This window comes from Gymnoscopelus braueri (assembly GCF_963280865.1).
Source record: "Gymnoscopelus braueri genome assembly, chromosome: 20".
NCBI classification, from domain to species: Eukaryota; Metazoa; Chordata; class Actinopteri; order Myctophiformes; family Myctophidae; genus Gymnoscopelus; species Gymnoscopelus braueri.
Window position 1 is genome coordinate 14,658,595 of NC_137622.1, and position 27,264 is coordinate 14,685,858.

Here is a 27,264-nt window from a genome sequence, read left to right on the forward strand (position 1 = left end):
TAATCCTGCAGGGTGTTAGGCCAGACAATGGGCAGCCGTCAGTGTTGCCATGTCCGCTTATTATAAGCGACTTTGGGCTTATTCTTCTGTGAAGTTGCGAGTTGCTTTTTTTTGGGCTTGTTTCTAAAGTGTAGTTGCTTATTTGGGCTTGTTTAAAAATGTAAACAATATTTTAACGAGTAGTTCTCAAATACGTTCATATCATGGACCCCCAAAATAATATGTATTTGTCCCTAACTGGGATACCCCCATCTGTTTTGTGCCCATAGTAGGCCTACCATGATTGATTGATGTACTTTATTTAGTAAGACATGAGAACAACAGTAAATGGAAGTACAAATTCACAATACAAGGTCTACTAAACTGAAAGACTTATTAAGCACTGAGTTTATTTAAGATGAGATCCCCATGCACACAAATCATGATGACATAGAGACAGACGGATATACACCAGATTTGTGTTGTTAGAATGTTTCAAAAAATAATCTCCCAAGTATTGACATTTCATTTCAAGATGTTTTGAAAATAGCAGATCTACAAGCTCACAATGCATTGCGACGCCTTGTGTGCTCATGTAGTCGCTTCTTTTGGGCTTATTTTCCCAGACCTGGTTGCTCATTTCTCTCACAAAATCTGACAAGTCATGGCAACACTGGCAGTCTCCCACGGCAGCAGCTGCGTTCATAGTTGAACGTTCTCCTTATTTCAGGTCAGATTCCTCTTGTGTCACTTAATAACAACGTTTATATTGTAGCTCACACGATCAGATAAGATAACAATAGGTCTTAGGAGAGTGTGTTAGCATAGCCATGGTTCACATGACGCTCGTTAAGCTGACAGTCATGTTTCTGGGCTAGTGTTAGCATAGCTGCTAACGCTAGTGCTGCTAAATGTTAGCATCATAGCTGCTAACGCTAGTAAGCAAGAGCTATATATATGACCGTCTTCATCCAAGGCTTTGCAAGAGCAGATGTGTTGTTGTTGGAATGTGTTGTGGAACCTCATGATCATTTTACACCATGTTGTTAACCGATAATTAGAACCTACATTTAACATATGCATCTATTCACATACTTACAGAAGGGGAGCTAAATGCTAAAAGTAGAGGAGGTTAACCTCTAGCTCTGGTCCATAGCCTAGATTAGAAGGAGTTCTCCTTAAGGCTACTTTCGAGCCTTTAAAAATACACTTTCGCTACTCACCGAAACAAAGACTGTTTTATGGAGTTGAAAGCCAACTCTACCAAGTGGGAACACTCTAAGCCCCTCAACACACGTTTAAAATACACTTTTTGGTCAAAATGTAAATTATTTCACAGGAAAGAAAACATTATTTAGTTACTCTGCTGCGCCCTCTATAGATCCGGTCAGTGGAATTTTTCTATTGACCGGATCTGTAGAGGGCACAGCGGAGTAACTAAATAATAATACCAATTGTATGCCCCATAAAAACATCCATATGCTCACGCACGCACGCGCGCGCACACACACACACACACACACACACACACACACACACACACACACACACACACACACACACACACACACACTGAATAAGCAAGGTAAGGAGCGCTATATCTTAGCAAGTAAAGGAAATAAGGCAACGCAATTAAATAATCAGCTGTTGCTCGAGGCAGGTGTTTTCGCGTGGCCGCTTGTGCGAAAGTCCAGTGATGTTTATTGCGTGGTCCCATGGCTGCTGTGTTTAGAGAACAACAGAGCGCGGTGAAACCTGAAGTTGTGTCCGTGCTGTTATTGTTCCATGTCCACCATATGTTTGCACATGATATTAGACCTTAAACTGCCATTGATTCGAAAGTGTGTGTGTTATCCTGTGTGTGTGCTGTGCGACTCAGGCGTGTGTGCAGTAGAAGCCTAAAGGTCCTTACACACCGGGGCGAATTCTTCATGCGAATAAATACGTTTTTTTTTTAACCTTATAAAGTCAATGCAAGCGTCCACATCAGTTTCGCGAAGCGAAAAAGCGTCTTTTAATTATTCGGAACGAGTCCGAATTTTGCGTTTATTCGCATATTCGCCGGTGTGTAAGGACCTTAAGGCTGTACAATCAGTGTTGCCAGGTCTGCTTATTCTAAGCGACTTTGGGCTTATTTTCCTGTAACGTCGCTTGTAAATAGGCTATTCATAGTTGCAGGTTGCTTTTGTTTGGGCTTGTTACTGAAGTGTAGTTGCTTATTTGGGCTTGCTTTCAAGAGGTGAGATCTTCAAGGCAACAACGTGTCGAGGCACGACGTGTTGTTGGCTTGTAGATCTGTTCTCCAAATTTGTGACGTAAGTGACGTCGGACCACTTCCGGTGCTTCTGGAATATTATTGCTTAATAATGGCGTTTCATATAAACTGTACATCGTGCAATGTACGCGAAGGTGGAAAAGAAGATGGTTTCCAAGCCAGAGCCATGAGAGATTTTTGTAGCAAGTTGGGAGAGAATTGGACAACGACTTGGCTCTAATATAGTAGTCCATACGTAGAAATACAGGCTGCCGGACCTCAATTATTGTAGCAAGATGGGATGCATGGCAGCAGAAGCATTAAGAACAGATGGGCTACTTTCACCTTATTTACTTAAGACCATTGTTTGCATTGCAGGAGTCCATCTTTTGATACTTTTATTTCCTTGTGTAATCTTAAATTAAGTGTGATTGCTTCTCTAATATATAAATCCCACAATCTTTGAACCCAAGATTCATATTTTGGAAAGTTGACTTCAAATCGTTATTTTTTACACCACTGCTGGGTCTCCAGTAATTAAAGTAATTATTCAATTTGTTCATTTCAGACCCAGTGTGTGGAGTCCAGACTGCAGGTGAAGATGAACTCTCCAGACTCAGCCAGGGACATTTCTATTAAACAGGAGGAACCTGAAGACCACCCACACCTCGGTACGTATTTTAACTATACGATAATCTTGGCAGAAAATATGACAATTATAATATCCGGATTTTATAAGTCCCAGGACTTTTTGTGTTAATCCTTTTGGCCTAAATGTTTTACTGTTACATTACCATTACATTATTTTTTACTAATAAAGTATTGTTCAATAAATGACTAAATCAATATGCATAGGCATCATTAAATATGCAATACAAAAGAAAAACTGCACCACATTGTACATTTTTGGTTTCCAAAAACATTTGAGGTGAGAAATAGTGCAGTAACATACACTTGATTCGGCACTGCCTTGTTGCAGTGACAGTGTACAACGTAACGTTTAGATCACATACTTTCAATCACATTATGTACACTGTGTGACTTTTGTAAACATTACCTCAGAGCCACCCAGCCTGTTTCATTGGAAATTAGGTTAAAATATGGTTGCAAAAAGCCATTTCAGCTGGTCTTTAAGTGGTTAACAACATTCAAATAAGTATATCTTCAACTATTTCCAGATTTCAGTGCATGGCACTTCACTAGAAAGCTTACAGGCTGCACTTTAGTACATTGTGCTGCAAGTCATGGTCATGTTAAGTTTCTTACAGATTATTAGATGTTCTTGGCCTACTGGCAGCATGCACAAGAACTTTGACGCTGATCGGTACAGTGGTTTGTTAAATTAGCCCCAGACACAGATACATTCTTTTTTAGTAACTGTTTGGTCAGTCTTAGTAGGTAATAGCTTTGTACATGGAACATGGAAGATAAAAAAATTGATTTACATTTTAAGACTCCAGTGTTGACTATCATGTTATTTTCTGCTCCTAGCCATCCTGCACATGGTTGTGTGTAAAGAGGAGGTTTCTCCTGAACAGGAGAGGAGCCCCAGTCTGCTCCAGGAGGAACCAGAGCCTCCAAAGATTAAAGAGGAACAGGAAGAGCTACTTCAAAGACCAGAGGACCCTGTTGGGTCAATGTTGACATTACTAGCAGTGAAAGCTGAAGTTGATGAAGACATCACTTCACACTGCTCTAAAGTTGAAGTTAAGCTTGAATCTGACACTGAAGTCGCTGAAGACAGTGATGATTGGGGGGAGACATTTGGGGGTGTCCACGCTGGAGAAAAACCTTTCCACTGTGAACATTGCGACAATAGTTTCACACGGTCAGAAAACATGAAGAGACACCAGTATGTCCACACTGGAGAAAAACGTTTCCACTGTGAACATTGCGACAAGAGTTTCATTACGCCATTTGAACTGAAGAGACATAAGCGTATCCACAATGGAGAAAACATTTACCACTGTAAATATTGTAACAAGAGTTTCATTACGCCATCTGGACTGAAGAGACATAAGCGTATCCACACTGTAGAAAAAAAATTCCACTGTAAACATTGTAACAAGATTTTCACTACGCCATCTGACCTGAGGAGACATAAGCGTACCCACACTGGAGAAAAACCTTTCCACTGTGAACATTGCGACAATAGTTTCACACGGTCTGAAAACTTGAAGAGACACCAATATATCCACACTGGAGAAAAACCTTTGGACTGTGAACATTGCGACAAGAGTTTCTTAACGCCATTTGAACTGAACATACATAAGCGTACCCACACTGGAGAAAAACCTTTCCAGTGTGAACTGTGTAACAAGAGTTTCAGCTTATCATGTCTTCTCAAGACACACCAGTATGTCCACACTGGAGAAAAACCTTTCCACTGTGAACATTGTGACAAGAGATTCGTTACGGAAGCTTATCTGAAAATACACCAGCGTATCCACACTGGACAAAAGCCTTTCCACTGTAAACATTGTGACAAGAGTTTCATTGTCTCAGGTTCCCTCAAGATACACCAGCGTATCCACACTGGAGAAAAACCTTTTCAATGTAATCAGTGTGACAAATGTTTCAGTGTGTCAAGTGGCCTAAAGAGTCATCAGCGTGTCCATGTCTGGAGAAAACCTTTCCAATGTAAACATTGTGACAAGAGTTTCAATGTGTCAAGTTCCCTCGAGAGACACCAGCATATCCATACTAGAGAAAAAAAACTTCCTACTGTAAACATTGTAACAACATTTTCAATACCCCAGGTGACCTGAAAAAACATCAGCTTATCCACACTGGAAAGAAACCTTTCCACCCTACACAATGTTATAGGAGTGATAGGAGTTTCAGTAGGTCAGGTGACCTGGAGAGACACCAGCGTGTCCACACTGGAGAGAAACCTTTCCACTGTAAACTACATCTCCACAATTACACAAAGTGCCTATGTAGATCGGCTAGTTAAACTATTTTAACAACCAAAATGTTATCCAAATATAGACCAGCAGGCAGTGCTAAATGCTGGAGGAAATGTGCAAAACTGGAAGCCAATCATACACACATTTTCTATGCACATTATTTATTCTACACATTATTTATGCCCAAAATTGAAAAGGTTTTGGGAGATAGTGAAAATAAATATAACCAATTCATTTTCCTTAAGGAAACCCATACACCCAATCAATATTTTATTAGGTATTATTCCATTAGAAATATACAGGGATAAATATCTGTATACAATATTACGTATCGCTGCCTTAAACTCACCATCTATTAATAATTGGAAGATAACAGTCGAAGAGATTAAAGAGATGGAAAGAATTACTTAAAAAATGAGAAACCGTGAAGATGAATTTGAAAGAAACTGGAGTAAATGGGACTCAGAAATACATAGTAGTACTACAGCAAAGCTATCCCTACCCCCCCCCCCTTTCTTTTGTTTTCTTTTTTCTCTCTTATTTTACCTCCTTTATTGCACCCTCCCTTTTTATTATTTTTATTAATAATTTCTGTTTGTATATGTAATTAAAACAAATAAAAAATGATGCAGGATGAATTAAACAAGTAAAGAAAACTTGTAAGATGACTAAATGAAATCAATAACATGTAATGTACGAATCTGTTTGTAAACAAATAAATGGTGAATGTAGCTGCCATCATGATTAAAGTTCATATTATTATAAATAAGTGAATACGTTAAGAATTCATAATGTTTTTGGTCAATTCATGTTTGGATTGTTCTTTTGCTTTTGCTGTGTTTTTTGAGTTGCCTTGATGTCTAGGGTCACACTGACCTGGCAGCTGAATTAGATCAAGCAATCAGCAAGGGTGGTTTAGATTTTGGTTAATTACCAGAGCAGGGGCAAAGGCATTTATTCTGCTCTGACCAGCACTAGAGCATGCAGCAAGCAGCAAACAGAATGTCAAGTGTTGTTGGTGGTACAAGAAGAGATTATAAGTTAAAAGATTTAAGTTAAGATACAAGAAGAAGAGCTGTTTAAGTTTACAGTGTAAAGAAGACCTCAAGATTGTTTCCCCCATATAGTTTGATGCGGCCAATGAGGTAATCATTGTTGCCAGTGTATGGTTTTGTATGTTTTGTTTGTTTGAGAAATGTTACACAAAATTATAGTTGTATTTATGTTTATTTATTCAGTTCTCACGGCATTTAATAAATGTCTGTAAAAGAAAAAAAGAACTTGTGATCGTATCTGTCAACCGGAGGGAAGCTACAGTGAATATTGTAGCTGATAAATGGGTTCTCTCTCCTTTAATATTGGATTAAATTTGTAACCCACCTGAAAATGTATTTTCTGTTTGCTAAAGAGCAAGGAGAGACAGGGACAGCACTGTTACTGAATATAGCAATGAATACTTTAAAAATATACTGTATGTCTTTAACTTTAACAAAACCCTTTTGTTTAACAGCACCTTAAAGGGAGACTTACATTAAACATGGTTTATTCTGTCCAGTTTTACTTAACTAAGTAAAAGTCATAACCTAAACCCCCCCTTTTTTCTTCTCGAACTTTTTACTTTACATATTTTAGTTTTTCTTATTTTTCATTTTGTGACGCTGGTTGCTTACTTCTTCCACAGAACCTGGCGTCTGTGGAAGAAGTAAGCAACCAGCATCATCTCGTTCTGCATGAACGATAGCTCGTTCGCGACATTCAGTGCACGTTTGAGTATCATGAGACTCCACAATGAGCAGTAGTAGAGAAAATACTAACTTTGCATCGGTTATAATAGACGATTTTCACTCTTACACGGGCTCCCATTATGCCAACGGAGGGGGTCGACATATTGCACGACACGGGACTCTCTGAAATAACTCAACGTCCCTTTCAATGATGGTGAGTGATTAGCGACACATCAAAGATAACACTTAAAATGGGCGGATCTCTCCTTTAAATGACAGACAGATATACACTACTATGTGTACATCTGTCTGTCATTTAACACTATGATATGAGTACATGAGGACTCCATTTGAAACAAGCCGATAGGCTTTCATGGGTTTTTCAATCCTATTTAGTTGACCTTGTATTTAAACTGTACTTTCATGTGCTTTTTTTTCTGCAAACTTAAAGTATTCAATCAATCAATCAACACATTCCCTGCCATTGATGCAGATCTATGTCATTTAAATCATTATTTTTGCCAGACCCAAGGGGTCGGCCTACATGAGGCTTTGTCCCCCTTTCGTCCATACATGGGCATAAAAGTCTGTCCACTTTGTGGAAGAGTCTGTCTTCTGTCTGTCTTCGTCCATACATGGGCATAAAAGGGACCTCTGAATTTCGTCCCCCTTTCGTCCATACATGGGCATAAAAGGGAATTTATTCTGGGTCCGGCAGAACCAGGTCTCCTGGTCTTGTTTAATATTACGCTAGAGGGCGCTCTTCCCCAACCTATGAATGATCCCTTGACTCTGAGAGAATGAGAGAAGCAGAAATGACGTCATCCCAAAATATAATTGAACTAGAAAATGTGCTCCTCGGAGCACAGGTCTCCGCCAGTACTGTTCCTGATTAATCCTGTCTTACCTATTTATATTACATATGGTCTAGGTCAAGTTCAGCCCCCATGGTCACGCACTAAAGCCGGCGCCACTGGTTGAGGGCAGAAGTGTGTGTGCACTTAAGACTTCTGGTGATTAGTTGTTTCGTTCCCTACCTATGTTGAATGCATTTATTGTAGGTCGCTTTGGATAGAAGCGTCTGCTAAATGACTGTAATGTAATGTGTGTTATAAGGACAGCCAGGGAACTACATTTTGCTAGGTCTTCAATGCGATGGTGACACCTGGTGGTTAAAAAACACAATGTTGGTTTATGACAATAAATGCCTTCTTTGCTGCTCTGTGCTCTCTGTATTGCCAAATGCATATCAGACAGGCTTGCATTCTCACACATCACCTTAAAATGTACACATTTTTACCAAGGGAGCTCTGAGATGTGTGGGTGGTAGTTATGTCCATCTGTGATCACTGATCATTATCATTTGATTATATGACGGTGACCTGTTTCTGTCGTTTCCTTGCTCTTCTCTATCTATAGCCTCAAACTGGTCATAATATGTTGACAGTCTAATGCTGCGTTCACACCAAAGGAAGCTGAATACAAAAAAGCAGCTTCAAGGATGAGGTGTGGGTTCTCTGGGTTCTTTCTCAAAAAGCACGCTTTTCTATTTAAGCTTTTAAAAGCCCATCAAAAAATGTAAAAATCTGATTTGCATAGAGATAACATTGAAAATAAAAAAAGTAAAGAAATCATTGTTCGGTTTCTTCTGTTGTGAATGCAGCTTACTCTTATCAAGGCTACTCTGTCCTTCCCTTTCCCGAAAACAACAAACGATGAACTTGTACAATAATAGCAGTGATGGAAGAAGTACTCACATGTTTGTACAATAGCAGTGATGGAAGAAGTACTCACATGTTTTACTTAAGTAAAAGTATACTGCAAGGAAATACTTGGTTACAAGTAAAAGTCAGGAATTCCGTTTTTTTGAGTAAAAGTACAAGGGTATTGGTATCAAAATGTACTTAAAAAAACGAAAGTAGCCGACTCATTAGTCATTATGCAGAGTGTCCCATTTCACAAGTTTTCAAATATTTTGTATGAAAATCTTTTGAAATAGCATGCTCACAACATATGGCATCGCAACGCATTGTGAGCTTGTAGATCTGCTATTTTCAAAAGGCCGAAATGTATATAAGTGGTTAATGTACCCCTATGTTTTTTTTTTATAATCAAAATCTACAAAGAATGTAACTAGTAACTAAAGTTTGAAAATAATTGTAGTGGAGTAAAAGTACAATATATTTGCCTCTGAGATGTAGTGGAGTAGATTCCTGGCCAACGTCCAATCTTTAAGGAACAAAATGGATGAATTACATGGGAATATCAGTCATCTACGCGAATACAGGGATGTCTGTTTGATGGCAGTCACTGAAACCTGGCTTACTGACTCTGACTCTGACGCATCATTTGACATCAGCGGCTTCGGATCGCCTATACGGCTGGACCGGGACAGTGAGGTAACACAAAACACAGGGAGGAGGGGTGTGCTTATACATTAATCGGAGATGGTGTAATAACTTCACTGTGCGTGAACGGTTATGCACGCCCGATATAGAGCTCCTGTCCGTGTCGGTGCGGCCCTTTTATCTCCCAAGGGAATTTCCCCAAGTGTTTATCACCGTTGTTTACATTCATCCAAAAGCCAACGCGGACATTGCAGCGAACACCGTCTTCAGAGTGACACAGTCATTGCAATCTATCTCCCCTGACGCGCCCAACATAATTCTGGGAGACTTTAATCATTGCAACTTGAAAAAAACAGTTTTTATCAATATCACACGGCGCAACAAGACTCTGGATCTATGCTATGGCTCCATTAAAGGAGCATACAAATCAGAGGCGGGCCCTGCTCTCGGATCTTCTGATCATAACATTGTACACCTTCTACCCGTTTACAAGACTGTACTAAGGAGGGAGAAGGTGCGGAAAAGACAGGTGAAGATCTGGAATGAGGATTCCTCTCTTGCCCTGCAGGGGTGCTTTGACTGCACAGATTGGTCTGTGTTTACAGAATCATCTGATAACATTGATGAAATTACAGACGCTGTGTGCAGCTATATAACGTTCTGTGAAGACAATGTCATTCCCACTAAGACTGTTAAGGTTTTTCCTAACAACAAACTCTGGGCATCATCAGCCCTTAAAAGCTTAATCCACAACAGGAAAAATGCCTTCAATGAGGGTGATCTACCTAAGGTCAGGGAACTAAACAGGGAGATCAAGTCTGAAATTAAAAAAGCTAAACTTAGGTACAAAAACAAAATCGAAGCTGAGCTGAGCAGTAATAACCTCAGGGAAGCATGGAACGGCATGAAATCTATGACAGGGTCAGATGATAAAGGCCATAAGCACATCTCCTTGCCTGGGACGTACAGCTGGCCAATGAGCTAAATACGTTTTACCTAAGATTTGAGAATCAGGACTTTGTTGATAAAATTACTGAATTAAAGAATGAGACTAGAGCTCCTCCAGCCCTAGTTATTGACAAAAAAAGTGTGGAAAAACACCTCAGACACACTAAGTCAAAAAGTCCAGGGCCGGACAACATATGTGGCAAGGTTCTCTCAACTTGTGCTGAACAACTCTGCAGCATTTTTCATTTTATTTTTAATTTATCTCTTCAACAACAGCGGGTCCCTAAGTTATGGAAACAGTCCACAATTGTTCCAGTTGCCAAAATTAGGACCCCAAAGTCATTAAATGACTTCAGGCCTGTTGCTTTGACTTCATTGTCTCCGCCAGGCCGAAAGGCATGGCGAGAGAGTATGTTTTGCCCCCTGTCCGTCCGTCCGTGTGTGTGTCCGTGTGTCCGTCCGTGTGTCCGTCCTGTCTGTGTGTTAGCAGCTAATCTCAGGCACCGTGCAAAACCCATTTTTTTACATTACTCCTACAGATTTTATCCAAACGTCATGCAAATCGGTACACAGTATCTCTATAGTCATGTGATCAACACAAATCTGTCCGATTTCCCATATTCCATCCTCATTGCCTAAGGTTGGCTACCAAAGTTTGCAGGATTGGTCCGTTTTGAACAAAAAGACTCAAACTATGCACGCAGCTTGCGATTTCCGTGAATTTTCACACGCACATTCCCACTAGGCTGAGGAAGAAATAACACCCTTTTCACATTGGCCTGTTATAGCGCCACCAGCAGGTCTAATTTAGTAAAACACATTTTTGGAACAAAATGCCTCAAATCATGAATGCAGTGTCTGATTGCCGTGAAAGACCTAAGAATAAATGGCACCCTTTTCACATTGGCCTATTATAGCGCCACCAGGAGGCCAGAATAACGTACCTGACCTGGCGGAGACCTGTGCTCCGAGGAGCACTTTTTCTAGTTAGTAATGAAATGTTTGGAAAAGCTAGTCAAAGATAACATCCTAAAGCAGGTGGAGAAATCTCTAGATCCCCTGCAGTTTGCATACAGGTCTGGAAGAGGTGTAGATGATGCCACTATCACCCTACTGCATTTCTTGTACCGCCACCTTGAGGGGAAAAAAACACAGGCCAGACTGTTGTTTGTCGATTTTTCCTCTGCCTTTAACACGATCCAGCCACATCTTCTAGCCCAGAAGCTAATTAGTTATTGTCTCCGCCAGGCCGAAAGGCATGGCGAGAGAGTATGTTTTACCCCTGTCCGTCCGTCCGTCCGTCCGTCCGTCCGTCCGTCCGTCCGTCCTGTCTGTGTGTTAGCAGCTAATCTCCGGCACCGTTGGCCCGGTCGCTCCGAAACTGTGCACACACACTCCCTGGATGCCAATTCAGAACCTCTGCCCCAAATGTTTCACATGGGCCTGTTATAGCGCCACCAGGAGGCCGATTTGTGCAAAACCCATTTCTTTATATTACTCCTACAGATTTAATCCAAACGTCATGCAAATCGGTACACAGTATCTCTACAGTCATGTGATCAACACAGATCTGTCCGATTTCCCATATTCCATCCTCATTGCCTAAGGTTGGCTTCCAAAGTTTGCAGGATTGGTCCGTTTTGAACAAAAAGCCTCAAACTATGCACGCAGCTTGCGATTTCCGTGAAATTTCACACGCACATTCCCACTATGCTGAGGAAGAAATGCCACCCTTTTCACATTGGTCTGTTATAGCGCCACCAGCAGGTCTAATTTAGCAAAACACATTTTTGGAACAAAATGCCTCAAATCATGAATTCAGTGTCTGATTGCCGTGAAAGACCTAACAATAAATGGCACCCTTTTCACATTGGCCTATTATAGCGCCACCAGGAAGCCAGAATAACGTACCTGACCTGGCGGAGACCTGTGCTCCGAGGAGCACTTTTTCTAGTTTTAATCTGGATCTTAATCTTGTTGGCTGGATCATAGACTTCTTAACTGTTAGGTCTCAGTGCGTGAGGGTAAATGAGGTCCTGTCTTCTCTGTTGCTCTCCTCCACTGGTTCTCCCCAAGGCTGTTGTCTCTCCTCACTACTGTATATTTTGTATACCAACGACTGCTGTAGCAATCACCCTAACAGGTATATTGTCAAATTTGCTGATGATTCTGTGATTGTTAGCCTTCTTGAGGACAATGAGGTACAGCATGGGCCAGTTGTCAATGACTTCATATCGTGGTGTGACAAGTCATTCTTACAGTTAAATTTGACCAAAACAAAAGACATGATCATCAGCTTTAGAAGGACTCCTCCCAGTCCTGCTCCTACAATCATTAAGGGCACAGAAATTGAAGTTGTAGAGAGCTATAAATACTTGGGTGTCATTCTTGACAACAAACTCTCTTTTGACACTCATGTTGCCTCTACATCTAAAAAAGTCCAGCAGCGTCTTTTTTTTCTGAGGAAAATGCGTTCTTTTAATGTCTCATCTGTGATGATGACTCTTTTCTATAGAAGTTGCCTGGTACGGTAATCTGACCCTGGCAAACAAGAACAGGCTCAGCAGCCTCGTCAAAGTGGCCAGCAAGATTTCTGGGAGAACCCAAGCCCAACTCATAGAACTGTACAAGAGGCAGATGCTTAAGAGAGCCTCCTCCCTCCTGGAGGTATCGGATCACCCACTTCGGTCTGAGTTTGAACTGTTGCCCTCAGGTCGTCGGCTGAGGGTGCCCACCACAAAGAATAATCGGTTCAAACTATCCTTTGTCCCGGCTGCTATTAAACCGCTGAACAGCAGATAGCACTTTATTCTTGCCTCTTTGTACATAATACCCACTAATGTACTTTTACTGACTTTGCTACTTTGGATGTCATGAATTCTCTGTCTGTAGTGCCCTGTTCTTAGATCTTAGTTTTGTATTGAATGTTGTTGTTATGTGTATTTTTTACTATGATCTGGCTGCAAACCAATTTCCCGCAAGGGACAATAAAGCTAACCTTGAACCTTGAACCTTGAATCTAGTCTCACATGTACTTTGAGCAAGGTTCAGGTCTGGTTAAGAGACACAATTAATGTTTAAACGCAAAGAAAACAGTATGCATGTTTTTCAGCAAACGGCAAGTGAAAGAGAGCAGGTCCAGGGTGCTTCTGTAAGGGGAAGAATTAGAATTGGTCTCCCAATTCAAATACCTAGAGGTCATATTGGATCCAAACCTGACCTTCAAAAAACACACCAAGAAGGTGACAAATACAGTCAAATTCAATCAGCAAAATTTCAAACGGATTAGGCCCTTCTCGATAACCATTGCTGCAAAAACATATCTCCAGTGCATGATCTTATATATCACATATTGAATATTATATCACAAACTGGTCGTTTGCTGGTGCCACAGTCCTGCAACCAATTGTACAACTTTTCAAGTGAGCCATCAAGGTCTTAGACAAGAAACCTAACTCATACCATCATCGTAGCATTTTAGAAAAGTATCACTTTAAGCTTTGATAATTGTAAGGCCTTTAAAAGTCTCTGCTTTGTCTACTCTACATGGACTGTCTCCTCCTCAAGTGTGTGATTTTATCCACAGGAAGAGATACACTGGACGTGGCACTAGGTCAAACACCAGAGGGGACTGAGGTCCATCGTATGCAGACAACTTTTGGACAGAATGTCCTCTACATCAAGGGAAGCCCACGATGGACACAATATAGCCTCCCAGTGACTCAAGGGAAAAGCCCCACCTTGTGTACTTTTAAAACACAACTGGTTAAAAATGTCTCAAACATATATGGCCATTGATACTTTGACTTTGGTAGGTATGTGTGTTTTTAGTTGGGTTTAAACTAGGTATGGTCTTCTTAAAATGTGTTTTTAGGCAGTTGTATTTGTATGCGGGACTACGGATGGATATTAGCTTATAGCTAAATCCGGCATATTTACATATTACTGATTGAAATGTTCATTAATGTGCACTGTGCAATGTGAAAATAAGTAAAGTACAGAAAAAAGTTACTTAAGTACAGTATTCAATTAAATGTACTGTTACTATCCACCACTGAACATTTAAGCCCTTTATAAGGAGTCCTGATTTGATCATGGGGAGGCTTTAAAGATGGCTGCGATGAGTGGCTCCATTTTAGACTGCCTATTGAATTATTAAACACTCTTTAACCCCAGCGTCCCTATTTTGGGAATGTCTTTATTGGCAAAAGAAAAAAAAGAAAATTCAAGAGGAAAAAGGTGAAAATAGCATATCTTTTTGAGCTTGCAGATCACATATTTTAGCTATTTTTGAAATAGGGCGAATGTGGTTAAGACATTCCGGAAAGCTGTATTGCAGTTGTTACAAATAGTGGTCAGCAATTTCTATAGAAATGCTTGAGTGAATTCAAATAATAAAACACAACAAATCTTATTTTAGGTGTATTTATTTTTCAGCCAAGCAGTGCAGTGTCCACTCCATAAACATACAGAAAAAGTACAAAAATACTTCCTGTTATAAGGCCTGTCACAATTATTACATAATCGTCTATTCACAATTATTTGAGATAATCACAATTGTTTTTGCATAATCGTCATAATCGTTTCCATGTTGAAAGATTTTCACACATTTCCAAATATAAAAAAAACAAACAGAAATAGCAGATCTACAAGCTTACAGCGCGTCACGAAGCTTGTAGATAAGCTATTTCTATGTCTGCTATGTAATTATTAAATATGTCAATAATGTATTTGTATATTTAAGGTATTTGTCATATCTGCCCTGTGGATTTTTTTATTACGAAAGGGCAAACAGAAATAAAAAGTGTATTCATATGTTCCAATGTTCAATGCCAGACACACAATTACATCGTTAATCGCAATTATCTGAGTGACAATTAATCGCCAACTTAAATTTGTAATCGTGACAGGCCTACCTGTTATGAATATGGAGTGCAAAAACATGTATAAAACTGTAAAGATAGAACATAGCATTTGCATTACCTTGTCTCTGATATTGTAACCGTCATAACCTGGAGAAAGTGGTCAGACAAACATCTAGGACAGTGGTGCTCAAATTGGGGTCCAGGGACCCTCATGGTTCCTTGAGGGGGTTGTAAAATGGACCTTGGCAAGTCTGTATCTCTGAGAGTTATGGGTGGGGTCCTTGAAATGGCTCATGACTTGTGGGTACTTTCAGTATTTTCAGTATTTCAGTATTTTCAGTATTTCAGATTTCAGTTACACAACTCTAATCAACCTCTTCTGAGCTACTTGTCATGCTTTTTACGGAGTTTGGACAACTGATGTTAGGGAGGAAATTCATTTATTTTACCTCCTATATATACCATGTACAGTATGAAATATAAGCTTTTAGCTAAATGTACTATGTGTATGTTTCATTGTGCTGGGCGCCAATCACTTCAGTAGAAGCGTTTTCTTTCTACATTTCATGATCAAAATTCAAACACGAGTACACTAAGGCACCAATACTTGTTTCAGATGTTAGGTATATTTATGACATTTGAGAAAGATTTTGTGTTGCCAAAATCAATTTTCAATATTTTACAAGCAAAAATAGCAGCATTTGGTTATTCACTTTAATATACATTTCTGGCTTGTGAACAAATACTGCAGGATTTTGTGCGGAGGTATTTTAACCCAAAGTCCACAAGGGTATTGTCTATGCAAAAATGCATTGAAAAAGTAGATCCAAGACGTGGGAACGAAATTCATTTTCTAGGCACTTTTTGGAGGGTCACCACACGGCCTAGTGGAGCTCACAAAACTTGAAATGTGTTTCTGTCAAACTTCAGCTGAGCAGAGTTCTTTCAGACATACATAACCCCCCACCTTTAACTATCACGAAACAGAGGAGGGACGCAGTCCCCCCCGATGGTCCTCTGTGTACATTGATGGCATGGGACTTAAACCTGCGAACTGTCTGTAGCAGAGGCAACCGATCAAGATAAACCGAACCCGCCTACCACTGCGCCAACACACCTTTGGGCCCTCAACAGGTGTCTTCTAGTGCTTTTGAGTTGCTCTTTTGTATTTTGGCCTTGAAAATGTCTACAACATTGAAGTATGGGACGACTGGGATTTGAACATGGTTAAGCACAGAAGGTCCTGAGTTCAAAACCAGCAAGGCATTCTTTCCAATAGACTCTATAGCCGTAGAACCATTTAAAGTTTTCGTTCTTGGTGTGGAGGGAGAGCCCTCTACACTTATTTACATTTCACATCACATTTGTCATTGTGTAAAATGATCCAAAACACAGCACGAGCACTTGTTAGTGTCAGGTTACTTTTGGTCAAAGCGGGGATCGAACTGGGGACCTTGGGATCCATACTTCCCCTTCTTAGAAACGCTAGTTAACATTTCAGTGCTTTTAAAAAATATTCGGATACATAATTGCTTGCAGCAGGATTTTACATGAAGCTGCGATAACAGTCCAATGTTCCCCAGCTTTAGCTCAATGAGAAGAGAGGCAGCCTATGAGTCCATAGGTCGCTAGTTCGATCCCTGTCCCCGACAGCGACAATGTGTTGAGGTGATCATCATTTGGAATAACTTGACGTTTCAATGATACAGCCAGTGCTTCAAACAAGTCCACTCTAAAAGAATAACCATTTCCATCAAGATGGAGAACTTTCTTTATCGATAACATATCAGGTTATAATGGGTTCAAGTAGGGCGCAAAAGGCAGAGACATTTACAGTGCATTCAAAAGGAATGTTAGGCTTATTAATGCCACCCTGTGTTCACTTTTGGAATTGGGTGCTGCCAGGGTATTCACTACTTGAATAGATGGCATAGTAGTCACTTCTCTACATCATGTGCTTTTTTTTGGGTCATTGCTTTACGCTTACGCAAAATATTGCACTTCCTACTTCCTCTTATAACACAAATGTTCACTTTGTTGTGTAAGTGCTTCATTACTTGAACAATACAGCTTTATGCTATATACATATACACCTGGAAAAATCAGCATTAGAGCAAATCAATTCAAAGTGCATTTGCAAATATGCTTGAGGCACCGAGTGCCGCCCTACGAGCTTGTGAAAATATATATATTTTAAATATATTTTAAAAGCGAACATTTGTAACTATTTCTTTTGCTTCTGCGGGGTCCCTGGAACAAATATTTTACAATTGTTTTAAAAATATATAGTATATATTAAAAAATTTGCACAAGAATTCACGATTTTTCAAAAATAGCAGATCTACAAGCTCATAGCGTGGCACTCACTATGAGCTTGTAGATCTGCTATTTTTGAATAGCCAAAGAAATCTAAAAATGACACAGATGCGTTCCCGGTCTTAACACATTTACCGCCGGGCCCGTAGTTCTACGGGCCGTTAAATCCAACGGTTAAGCGCCGAGCCCGTAGTCCTACGGGCTGCGGTCTTTTCGCGCATGCGCGGTCCGGGTGCACTTTCGGAATTTTTTTGATCCACTTCCGTTTCCGGTTTGATGACAGGAAATAGAATTATTTGGGATCCGGTTTTGACGATCACGCCCGCTCCCATTCTACAGACGAAACTGAAACTCAATTCTCTTCCTGTAGTTTTTTCTCCTCGCATTTCACTGTTTAACGTAATCCGCTCTAACTCAAACATGGATGCCCCGTTTGACACGCGATCTTCACTGGGAGATACAGGGAGATCTCGCGGATGTAAACAGACCGTGTAGAGCTCAATCTTAAGGATTTTAACAAGATCTATGGCGACATGAAAAAAACAAAAAAACAACAAAAACACCTTGGCACTGGTGAGTACATTATGAGATTAACCTCTGGCGGTCGATGTGTAAAAGGGTTAAAGAGAGTGCAAAAAGATAAGGCACAGAGAAATAATTATGATCAATTTTGGAAACACAAGCACAACCATGAATGGACTGTGTGCATCATAACTGTAGTTGCCTGTTCCAGAAGAGGGTGCCGTTTTTATTTCCTAGTTCCGGGTCAGTTTTTCATACCTTCGTTGTTATGCGTTTCCGGTTTCAAGTCTGCAGCTGGGCCAATCAAATGAGGCTATGAGAAACTGACCCGGAACAGGAAACAGGTATGCCACCTTCTGGAAAAGGGAACTACAGTTAGCGAGTATTCGTTTTTGTAGGATGCGAGACGCGGCTTGTGATTGGCTGAAACGGGGGTAGGGAGCCTTCGGCTGTGGTCACTCGGACCATAGACATATAAAAGGTAGAAGCCACCTCCGGCTCTGAGGCGTCTGTATCTCGGGCGCCACTTTGGAGAAGGCAAGCTTCCTGACAACTGGCCAATCACAGCTCGTCTTTTCCGGGACTTAGCAGAATCTAGTTGTATAAAAAAATATAACAGGATATTTTATAAGCTTGCCTTCTCCAAAATGGCGGCCGCGATACAGGTCGCTCCAATGAACAGCAGAGGCCAATATCGCTCCAATGAACTGCAGAGGCCAATGAGGTATCTAGGTTTATATATCGATGACTTGGACCACACATGAGGCGGTGTGGACATGTCGGAGGTACCGAAAGTAGGGGGGGGGTGATTTAAGGCAAGCGAGTCAGTCGCCGTACCGAATGTTGCGAAGGCCGCTTCAGCGGACTCAGCGCCGTCCGAGTTATGCCGAAAACAAGCGCTCCCTCACGTCTTGCCTCCTACGGAAACAATCATAGCCTACAGTTATGCACAGAGCCTGACATATAGGGCAATGAGGAACTGCTCGTTTTCCTAAGACCGCCTACTACATGTTCAGCTCCAGTAGGTAGCGCATGCGACACTGGCTCTCTTTGTACACGAGGTACTCGCTGTTGTGGAAGGAGCTGCTGTTGTACTGGGGATCCACCACCGGCTCTCCCTGAGGCACCACGACCTTCCTGCCGTCCAGAGTGATGAACGTGTCCTCAGAGGGGTCTGGAAACAACCAAGCAGATGTCTTTTTTTAGTATAGTATTCAGTAACATAGTTCATGTTGTGGAGTTCCCTCTGCCAAGTCTGTTATTTTCCTACATTATGACTATCATCTCACTTATAGCATGGCCACAATAAGGCTGAGGCTGTTTTTTACAATTTGTACTTTTCTATTTGTGAAAAACAGCTACTAAAACTTGTTAACCAAGCAAGCAAACAACTGCTACAGTTTATTACTGTTGTTATCATTACATGCAGTTTAATACATCTCAAGCATTCATTTAGAACTAATTAAACTGTTGACCAGGACTATGTTGTTAATTAATGTGGACAAAGGGTTGTGTGAGGAAGAATGATGTTACCTGGTTCCATTCGTCCTCGTGCCACCACACTGTCGTAGCCATTGGGTGCTTTCTTTAGGCTACTATCATCTTTGGTGATGGTGTATTCTTTACCCAGTGCCACCTCATTCAGAAACATCACTGCAGTGTTATTAGAGCCACGCACTGCAAAAAAAGAAGATTTTTACGAAACCAGCCTCACTACTATGACAATTATCACTACCATTAACTAGGGTTGGGTACCGAAATTCGGTTCCAAGTAGGAACCGAAATGGCGGGTACCGGGTACTCATCAAAAATATGCAATTTCGGTTCTGCATCATATCGGTTCCTATAGACGCGCTAAAGCCTTTTCAAACAAAGGCGTTTAGAAGTCCTACACAAACAGCACAATCTGGTCAAAAATCACAAATCCGGTAAAACACCGTTATAGGGAGGAGTATAGAGCTGCTGCTTCTCTCAGAGCCCAGCCACATTCCGGTATGGCAACTGTATGGCATGCTAATGTTTTGAGACATATTGTATTTTATTACTACACAATAAATAAATATGTTTTAAATAACTGAGACACATTATAGTTATGATAAGTTTTGCCATAATCATGTAGCTCTACAACAGAGGCATAGCCATGACAGCAATGGTATATTTTCAATTCATTTTTATGTATATATATTTTAAAATAATAAAGTTTTCGGCCATTCGGTTTTCGGCCAAGTGTTTCCTATATTCGGTATTCGGTTTCGGGCCAAGAATTTTCCATTCGGTGCATCCCTATTAAATAAACATTTGACCTTTTACCATTTTGGAACTGAAATATGGAACCGTTAGGAACCGGAACCGATAAACAGAACCGGAACCGTAACTGTAAAAATCCCAACGATACCCATACCTACCATTAACATCATTAGCATCAGCTGGACACAGACACACACCTCCCCTCTGCAGGGCTCTATGGAGTCTGTCTCATTTCTCTCCAAAAGCCCTTGAATATGATTAATGATTATTGTGTTTATGGTAAGCGCACATTTGATGTCACACACACCATACCTGTAACTTTCACTAGCCCAAAAAAAAATCTCTATTTTTTTTCAATTAATCGATACATTTAAATCAATTAAATTCTTAACGGCAATTGATCGATTATAGATTAATCGTTAACATCCCTAATCACTAATACAGTCCTCACCATAAGCAGCCGACTTATTCTGTTCAGAGGCGAAGTAGATTCCGCGGCCCACGCGTCCAGCGCAGTGCGGCTTGATACGCAGGCCGCTCTTCAGAATGGCTGCTACAACGGCTATGTTGATGCCGTGCCACAGCAGGCGTCGGTTCTCCAGGCCGTCGTTCTCTCTGAACCGCTCTGCCTGTGACACACAGGAACAGGATGTGCAAGATATAAGACGACTGACCCAGCTGAGCTGTCACTTGCATTGATATTTAACACAGGGTTCACTAAAGTACATAATGATTTTACCTCACTAGCTCTATCCATTTCCCAAATGTTGAGGATTTTCGGAGCCATGCTCCGATTTGCAGTTGCCTTCATGTATGTTTCAATGATCTTCGAATGAAACAAAAATGACAGACGAGAAAAACATGAGAAAAAAAGAATGGCCGTTAATTCAAAATACTGACAATAGACAACATATTTTTCAAGATCTGATGCATTAAAGGTAGGGTAAGTGATATTTTTTGGTCAAAACAAACTGAGTTCTCTATCCTGATTGGATACAATTGGTATCCTGACCTGAAAATGCATTTTCTGTTTAATAAAGAGCTGGAGAGACATGGAGACTCCTGTTACTGAACTCTATAGCAATGATTACTATCAGGATATAGAGCTATTCAACACTTATTTTAACCAAAGAAAATCAGTACCCTACCTTTAAGTGCTTCACTTTGCCATATCACTTGACACAGACAGTACCTTGAACTCCTTTGTATTTTTGCCCATTAAAGTAAGGCTGCATTTCAGCGAGTTGTAGTCTTGGTCCAGAGGGTGAGGGACGCTCTCCACCAAAGTCTCCTCCTCAGCCTTCTCCGTCTCGGACTTCAGAGTCTGGGCGAGCTCAATGTCAGCCAACACCTGCAGGAGGCCATGTGGGTTGAGAAATGAAACTTCAGCACTGAAAATTAGAGGTGTAACGATACAGTAACTGTATCGGTGCATCGATTTTAATTTCAACAATCGAAGTATATTGATATGTAAACAGCAACATATCGTATTGTTTGACTTTGTATCGTATCATTTTGCAATGCAAATAATCGATTGTAACAAGTACTTGTGCATTGTATTTAGCAATTTTAAACCATTCAATCTGGGGACGCATCGCCGTCATTTTAGATTTCTTTGGCTATTCAAAAATAGCAATGCCTCGCTATGAGCTTGTAGATCTGCTATTTTTGATCCAATTTTGCTAAAAATTTTGAAAATCGTGTGCAAATCTTTGAATATACATATTTTTAAAGTGAACATTAGTAACTCAAATCTTTGCTTCTGGAGGGCCCTGGAACAAAATATTTTTACAAATGTTTTGCTTTAAAAAGTATATATTTAAAGATTTGCACAAATATACCGTATCGTCAACCATGTATCGTGATGTGTACCGTAGTTAAACGTGTATCGTTACACCCCTATTGAATATCAAAAGTGTACATGGCATGCTGCCTTTGAAGACAAAGAGTGTGTGCAAAAACATTACCATGAGCATCTTTTTCTTGCTGTACACAATATCTTTGGTGTTGATAGTTGGTGGTCTGCTCCGCCCAAAGTTGTGTGGGACGGTGGTGAAGAACTTTGATGAAAGTTCTTGTAGAAGATTGTCTCTGCCTCTTTTTTGGTTCAAGGCCGCCTCGATCTCCTCCAGGACCTCAAAGCCTTTTGCAATCTGCACCTTACTCAGCTTGCCCAATGACATCTTCTTTATGTCTGACCCGCACACACACACACACACAAAGACACCCCTTTATTAAAACCAACTTCTGAATTAAATCACATTTCTGCGATTTGGCTTGTGAGTATCAGATTCTAACACCTAACAATGGCAACAACAAGGCAACAAAAGGCTTGTTGACACAAAAAAAAATCATTTGTTTTCTGTTTAGCAGTCTTTAAATAATCATGTTTACAAGATTAATTGAGAACAAATATTTAAGTTTGTTTTCCGGTCACAAAGGAATGTCCTTCCGTCAAGAATTAAAAACTAAAAATATTACTTGTATTCACAACATATTGTTGCTGTTGGCAAGAAACCTTGAATTACAATTTTAAGTTTTTTTTGTGTAGTAAATTAATGCCTATTTCATCAAGTGTGTCGTGCAAAGGGAGCGAAAATAGCCGATCTACAATCTCACTGAGCCCAATAAGCCTGCTGGGTTTTTCTTTTACCTCCCCTGCACATAATTAAATTTATACCCCTTCAGTTCACCCATCTAATAAAACCAACTAAATCCCAAGGCATCAACCAGACGAATGTTAACACATTCCACGCCAGAGTTTAATCTCATAATGTACTCACCAGTGCCAGCGTTTTATTGCTGTTTTTTTGTTTTATTCACGTCGCCACATACCTCGTTAAATCCCTTAAGATCGAGCATTAAACTGTTTGTAAACACAGCGGCGATCCGACTGCGTCGCCCAGTGAAATCCCCTTCAAAAACCGAGCCGCCATCTTGTAGTTACAACAGTTTATGTTAAACAGCGATCAGCGACGAGAAAAACTACAAACGAGAAAATGGCGTTTTAGTGTCCGCTTTAGAATGGAGGCCGATGGGATCGGCAAAACCGGATCCCGGATAATTCCGTTTCCGGTGGTGCTACAATGAAATGTGTCGTATCGAAAGTGAAAAAAAGTGTAATGTGAACTTAAAAAAAAAAAAGAAAACACCACTTCGCGTAGGTCTACGCGATTGGCACGTGGCGGCTTTAAATAGTTTCGCATAGATCTACACGATTGGCAGTCAATGTGTTAAAGGTCAATAAGTCTTACACAATACGATGGCCTGTGTATGTGTAAACTTTAGCCTCCCTCACTGTGGGTCGATAATTTACAGCTGGAATCTATAGCCGTTGATCCTCAAAGTCAACAAGGGTGGGGTAAGTGTCAAGTGACTACAGTAGATTGCTTCTACTGTACGTATGACCCTTTTAAATACAAATAGGCATTCCAGTCCAACAGGTATAATATTGGACTGTTACGTAATGAACATTGCTAGTGGGACAATGGTGGTAGCAGTGGATTAAGAGACACACCCACCTAGGTTCATACACTCCATGGCTTCTTTGAACATATCCGTGCTGAAGATGAGCTTGATGAGGCTCTGTGTAGGATCATCCAGGGTGGACGGCTGGTGGACTTTGCAACTCTTCCCGTCAACAGCATCCACCTGCAGTGTGTATCAGGGAACAGTTCAGTTACAGTAGCTCGAAATAAAAAGTGAGCCCCCAAAAAAGCTTGGGCTTCGGTTGATTTACGCAACAAGGCAATGTAAATAAAATGGGACATTTCACTAGTAAACACAATGCCTTCATGAATCATACGTTGTTCCAACTCCATATCTGGCTCTTAATAATAATAATAATAAATAGCATTTTTATGGCGCTTTTCTGAGTACTCAAACTTACTCAAAGCGCTTTACAATGGTTCATTTATTCATACGTTGGGATTACTTCTGTCATGGGCAGAGATTATAGATAGTGAAGGATCAGCAACCCCCCTCTTGTTCTACTGTGCCATAACCTCACACAAATATCACCTTAACCTCAGCATCTTGTTCCCCATCCACCTCTATCAAAGTGTACTTCCCAGCGTGAGACACAAAGTTAAGACGATCCGTCCACTTGTTCTGCGACTTTTCTTTGAACTTTTTCTCAAAGTCCTTTATTGCCTTTTCAGCGTCTCCATGAGGTGGGGACATCTTGGATTGTCCCATTTCCCCCTGAAATTAGAATAGAAAATAGACATGAAGGGACAGGAGGAAAAAAAACACTAATTAGCATTTTGCACAGAGTTCAATGTTTAGTACAGGGTTTCTCAAAGTGGGTGCCGTGACGCCAGTCCAGGGGTGCCGCAAAATAAATACTTGAAAATATTTGGAATGTATCAATATCACTTCTGTTTAACCACTTAAACCCTCTATACTTATTAAGACAGACCACCAAACCTCCTTGCCAAAAATAGCCGATCTACAAGCTCACAACGCGTCACGTTGTGACACGTTGTGAGCTTGTAGATATGCTATTTTTGGTGATAGGCAGCAGAGTGGGTATAAGTGATATTTTTTGGTATTTATCAATTTTTTGTTAAAAAGGTTAAAGTACTATATTCTGATAGTAATCATTGCTACAGAGCGTTTGTTCGGTCACAGGGGTCTCTACAGCTCTTTAGTAAACAGAAAATAGTACATTTTCAGGTAGGTGACACAATGTAAGCCAATCAGGAGAGAGCACTGAAAATGCAATTTCTGTTTACTAAAGAGCTGGAGACAAACACTCTATTCGCCTGTTTCCTAGGCTGTGTGTTTTCCACTTCCTGTCGATTTCATTGGATATCATTGGTCATCTGACCAGTTTCATTGGATTTCATTGGATCAAATCGACAGGAAGTGGAAAACACACAGCCTAGGAAACAGGTGAATAGCACTGAGTACTATCAGAATATAGAGCTATTTAACACTTATTTTAACCAAAGTAAATCACCTACCCTACCTTTATATCATGTCAAGTATGAAGTTATTTTCAATCTGTCGTAATGGAAACTACTATTCTCTTTTTTTTAAGTCTTCCTCATGACACATACTGTATCTACATATTTACGTAACACAATATGACGTAAATGTAACATTCTATTAAAGTGACAATGTAATTCAGGGGTGCCTTGGATGAAAAAGTTATTTACAGGGATGACCTGAGACTGAAAAGTTTGAGAACCACTGGTTTAGTGTCTGGAAATCCAAACCGAATTTAAACTTACCACTCTACCCCATCTGGTCCAACAGTGATACTTTCCATTTGCTTTGAGAACTTGAATAACATAAAATGAGTTGTTGTTTTGTCCACAGTTTGTTTGATTCAGCATGCAATCGTAGTCCTCATACACCTGCGGGACAGAATGAGAAGCACACTATTATTTTGACACGGTTTGATGGTTCAACTAATCTAAAGACAAGATCAAACTATACTGATCCCTGTAGGATCAGTATAGTTCTGTACTTTGACTCAAGTACATTTCTAATACAGGACTTTTACTTTCTACTTAACAGAGTGAATCTAAACATTTTGAGCACTTCTTCCATCATCACTGTACTGTACCTCTGCAGACCTGAGCCCAGAATGCTCATCAACCTTCCTGCAACCTTTGACCTGCGGCCCTGCAGCCAGCAGAGCCTCCTTAGCAGAGGTGAAGGCATCCTTAGAAGGCTCCTCCTCCTTGACCACAGGCTCCTCTTCCTTGACCACAGGCTCCTCCTTCTTGACCTTCTTGCCCCCTGCTTTAGCTTTAGCTGAGGAGGAGGCAGCATGAGCCTTTCTCTTTGGTGGCATGGTGGTCCTATGATTGATTGATTGAATACTTTATTAACAGTTTGCACACAAAAAAAGCACAGAAAAGTACAGTTCTATACAAGGTCTGCTCTAATTAAACCCAAGAAAGCACTATATAGCTTGTTTCTCACATATCAACACCAAAACATATTATTTAGCACATATAGTTATAAGTTACTGAGCAACATTTCAAAGCATCTATAAGCCTACATAATTACCACGTATAAAGTTATAGCCAGGAAAGACTTGTGATGATATGCTAGCAGTGCAGCTAGTTCCTGGTTCTTCTCATTCAGCCGTTATATTATACCTCTATGCATTCAGCACGCCAGCTAGGGACAAGTAGTGTCGCCAGGTTTTACGAGAGAAATAAGCAACCAGGTCTATGAAAACAAGCCCAAAAGAAGCAAGCCTTCCCATTCCCACACATATATATCGGCTATTTGAAAATAGACGATCTACGAGCCCTTGTGAGCTTGTAGGTCTGCTATTTTCACACCAAAAAAATTGGAAGAAATTTTGGAAAATGTGGAATATTTTTTGAAACATTTTAACAACAAAAATCTTGTATGGGGGTCCCTGGCAATAAATGTTTTCAGATGGGGGTCTGCAGACAAATACATTTAATTTGGGGGTATATTTATAAACAAGCCCAAAAAAACGCAACCCGTGCGAACTACCAAGCGACTTTACAGAAAAACAAGCCAAACGTCGCTTATAATAAGCAGACATGGCAACACAGGAGACACCCTATTGCACGCTGAGGCATGCCTAGGCAGCGTAAGCCCACATACAACTTAAAGACACAGAGACCAAAATAACCGAAAAACCCTCTTTCTAATAGGACACTGACCTTTTTTAACAGGATATCTGCAGACAGACAGACCGTCAAGTGAGCTTGTTTGTTTGTTTGGTGATTCAAAGCTTCTTCACTCCGCCTGAGAATGCTGAGATACCTGTGAGTTTTAGATCTGCTATTTTCCCTGTTTGTGTTATAATAATAATAAAAATAAAAAATAAATCTATTTTTTAAATTAAATCAATTAGTTTGATTGACTTTTGCCCACCCAGTATATTTGTCGTGACTCGTGTCATTATTATTTAGTTTAAGGCTGATCTTAAAGGGATATTTCACTTTCAAAAAAACTTTTGGTCATTTTATCGTCTACTCAGGCTTTTGTGAGCCCCCCAGACCGTTTTTAAGTTGCTTGATTCAGTATTTAGATATTTGATAATCATTTTATCAGACACGCCCCCTTCCTACACAAACCCATAACTTCAAACTCAATTTTTAACCTGTTAGATTCATCAAACACCCGTCCTTGCTTCTGCTGACTCACCCTGCT

General features: G+C 40.4%; 2 protein-coding genes across 3 annotated transcripts; one reads left to right on the plus strand and one right to left on the minus strand.

Moving 5' to 3' along the window:
* Window positions 1–640: 640 nt before the first annotated feature.
* LOC308076144 (uncharacterized protein) lies at window positions 641–5,862 on the plus strand. Its single transcript, XM_080416266.1, has 3 exons — window positions 641–709; window positions 2,802–2,904; window positions 3,725–5,862. The coding sequence occupies exons 2-3, from the start codon at window positions 2,835–2,837 to the stop codon at window positions 4,999–5,001; spliced, it is 1,347 nt and encodes a 448-aa protein (XP_080272392.1). The 5' UTR covers window positions 641–709; window positions 2,802–2,834; the 3' UTR covers window positions 5,002–5,862.
* Window positions 5,863–15,778: 9,916 nt separating this feature from the next.
* LOC308076269 (protein mono-ADP-ribosyltransferase PARP3-like) lies at window positions 15,779–26,237 on the minus strand. Of its 2 annotated transcripts, XR_013932277.1 has the most exons (12): window positions 26,137–26,237; window positions 25,688–25,925; window positions 25,350–25,475; window positions 24,133–24,315; window positions 23,634–23,763; window positions 22,080–22,306; window positions 21,305–21,463; window positions 20,852–20,938; window positions 20,564–20,741; window positions 20,271–20,359; window positions 19,399–19,542; window positions 18,906–19,039 (listed from the first exon to the last, which is right to left on the minus strand). XR_013932277.1 is itself a non-coding variant. In XM_080416482.1 (11 exons), exons 2-11 carry the CDS (start codon window positions 25,916–25,918, stop codon window positions 18,870–18,872), a joined length of 1,635 nt encoding a protein of 544 aa, XP_080272608.1. In that variant the 5' UTR covers window positions 25,919–25,925; window positions 26,137–26,237; the 3' UTR covers window positions 15,779–18,869. The 2 variants fall into 2 exon arrangements, 1 of the variants encoding a protein (XP_080272608.1); XM_080416482.1 differs by lacking the exon at window positions 20,271–20,359 and having other exon boundaries at window positions 15,779–19,039.
* Window positions 26,238–27,264: the final 1,027 nt, after the last annotated feature.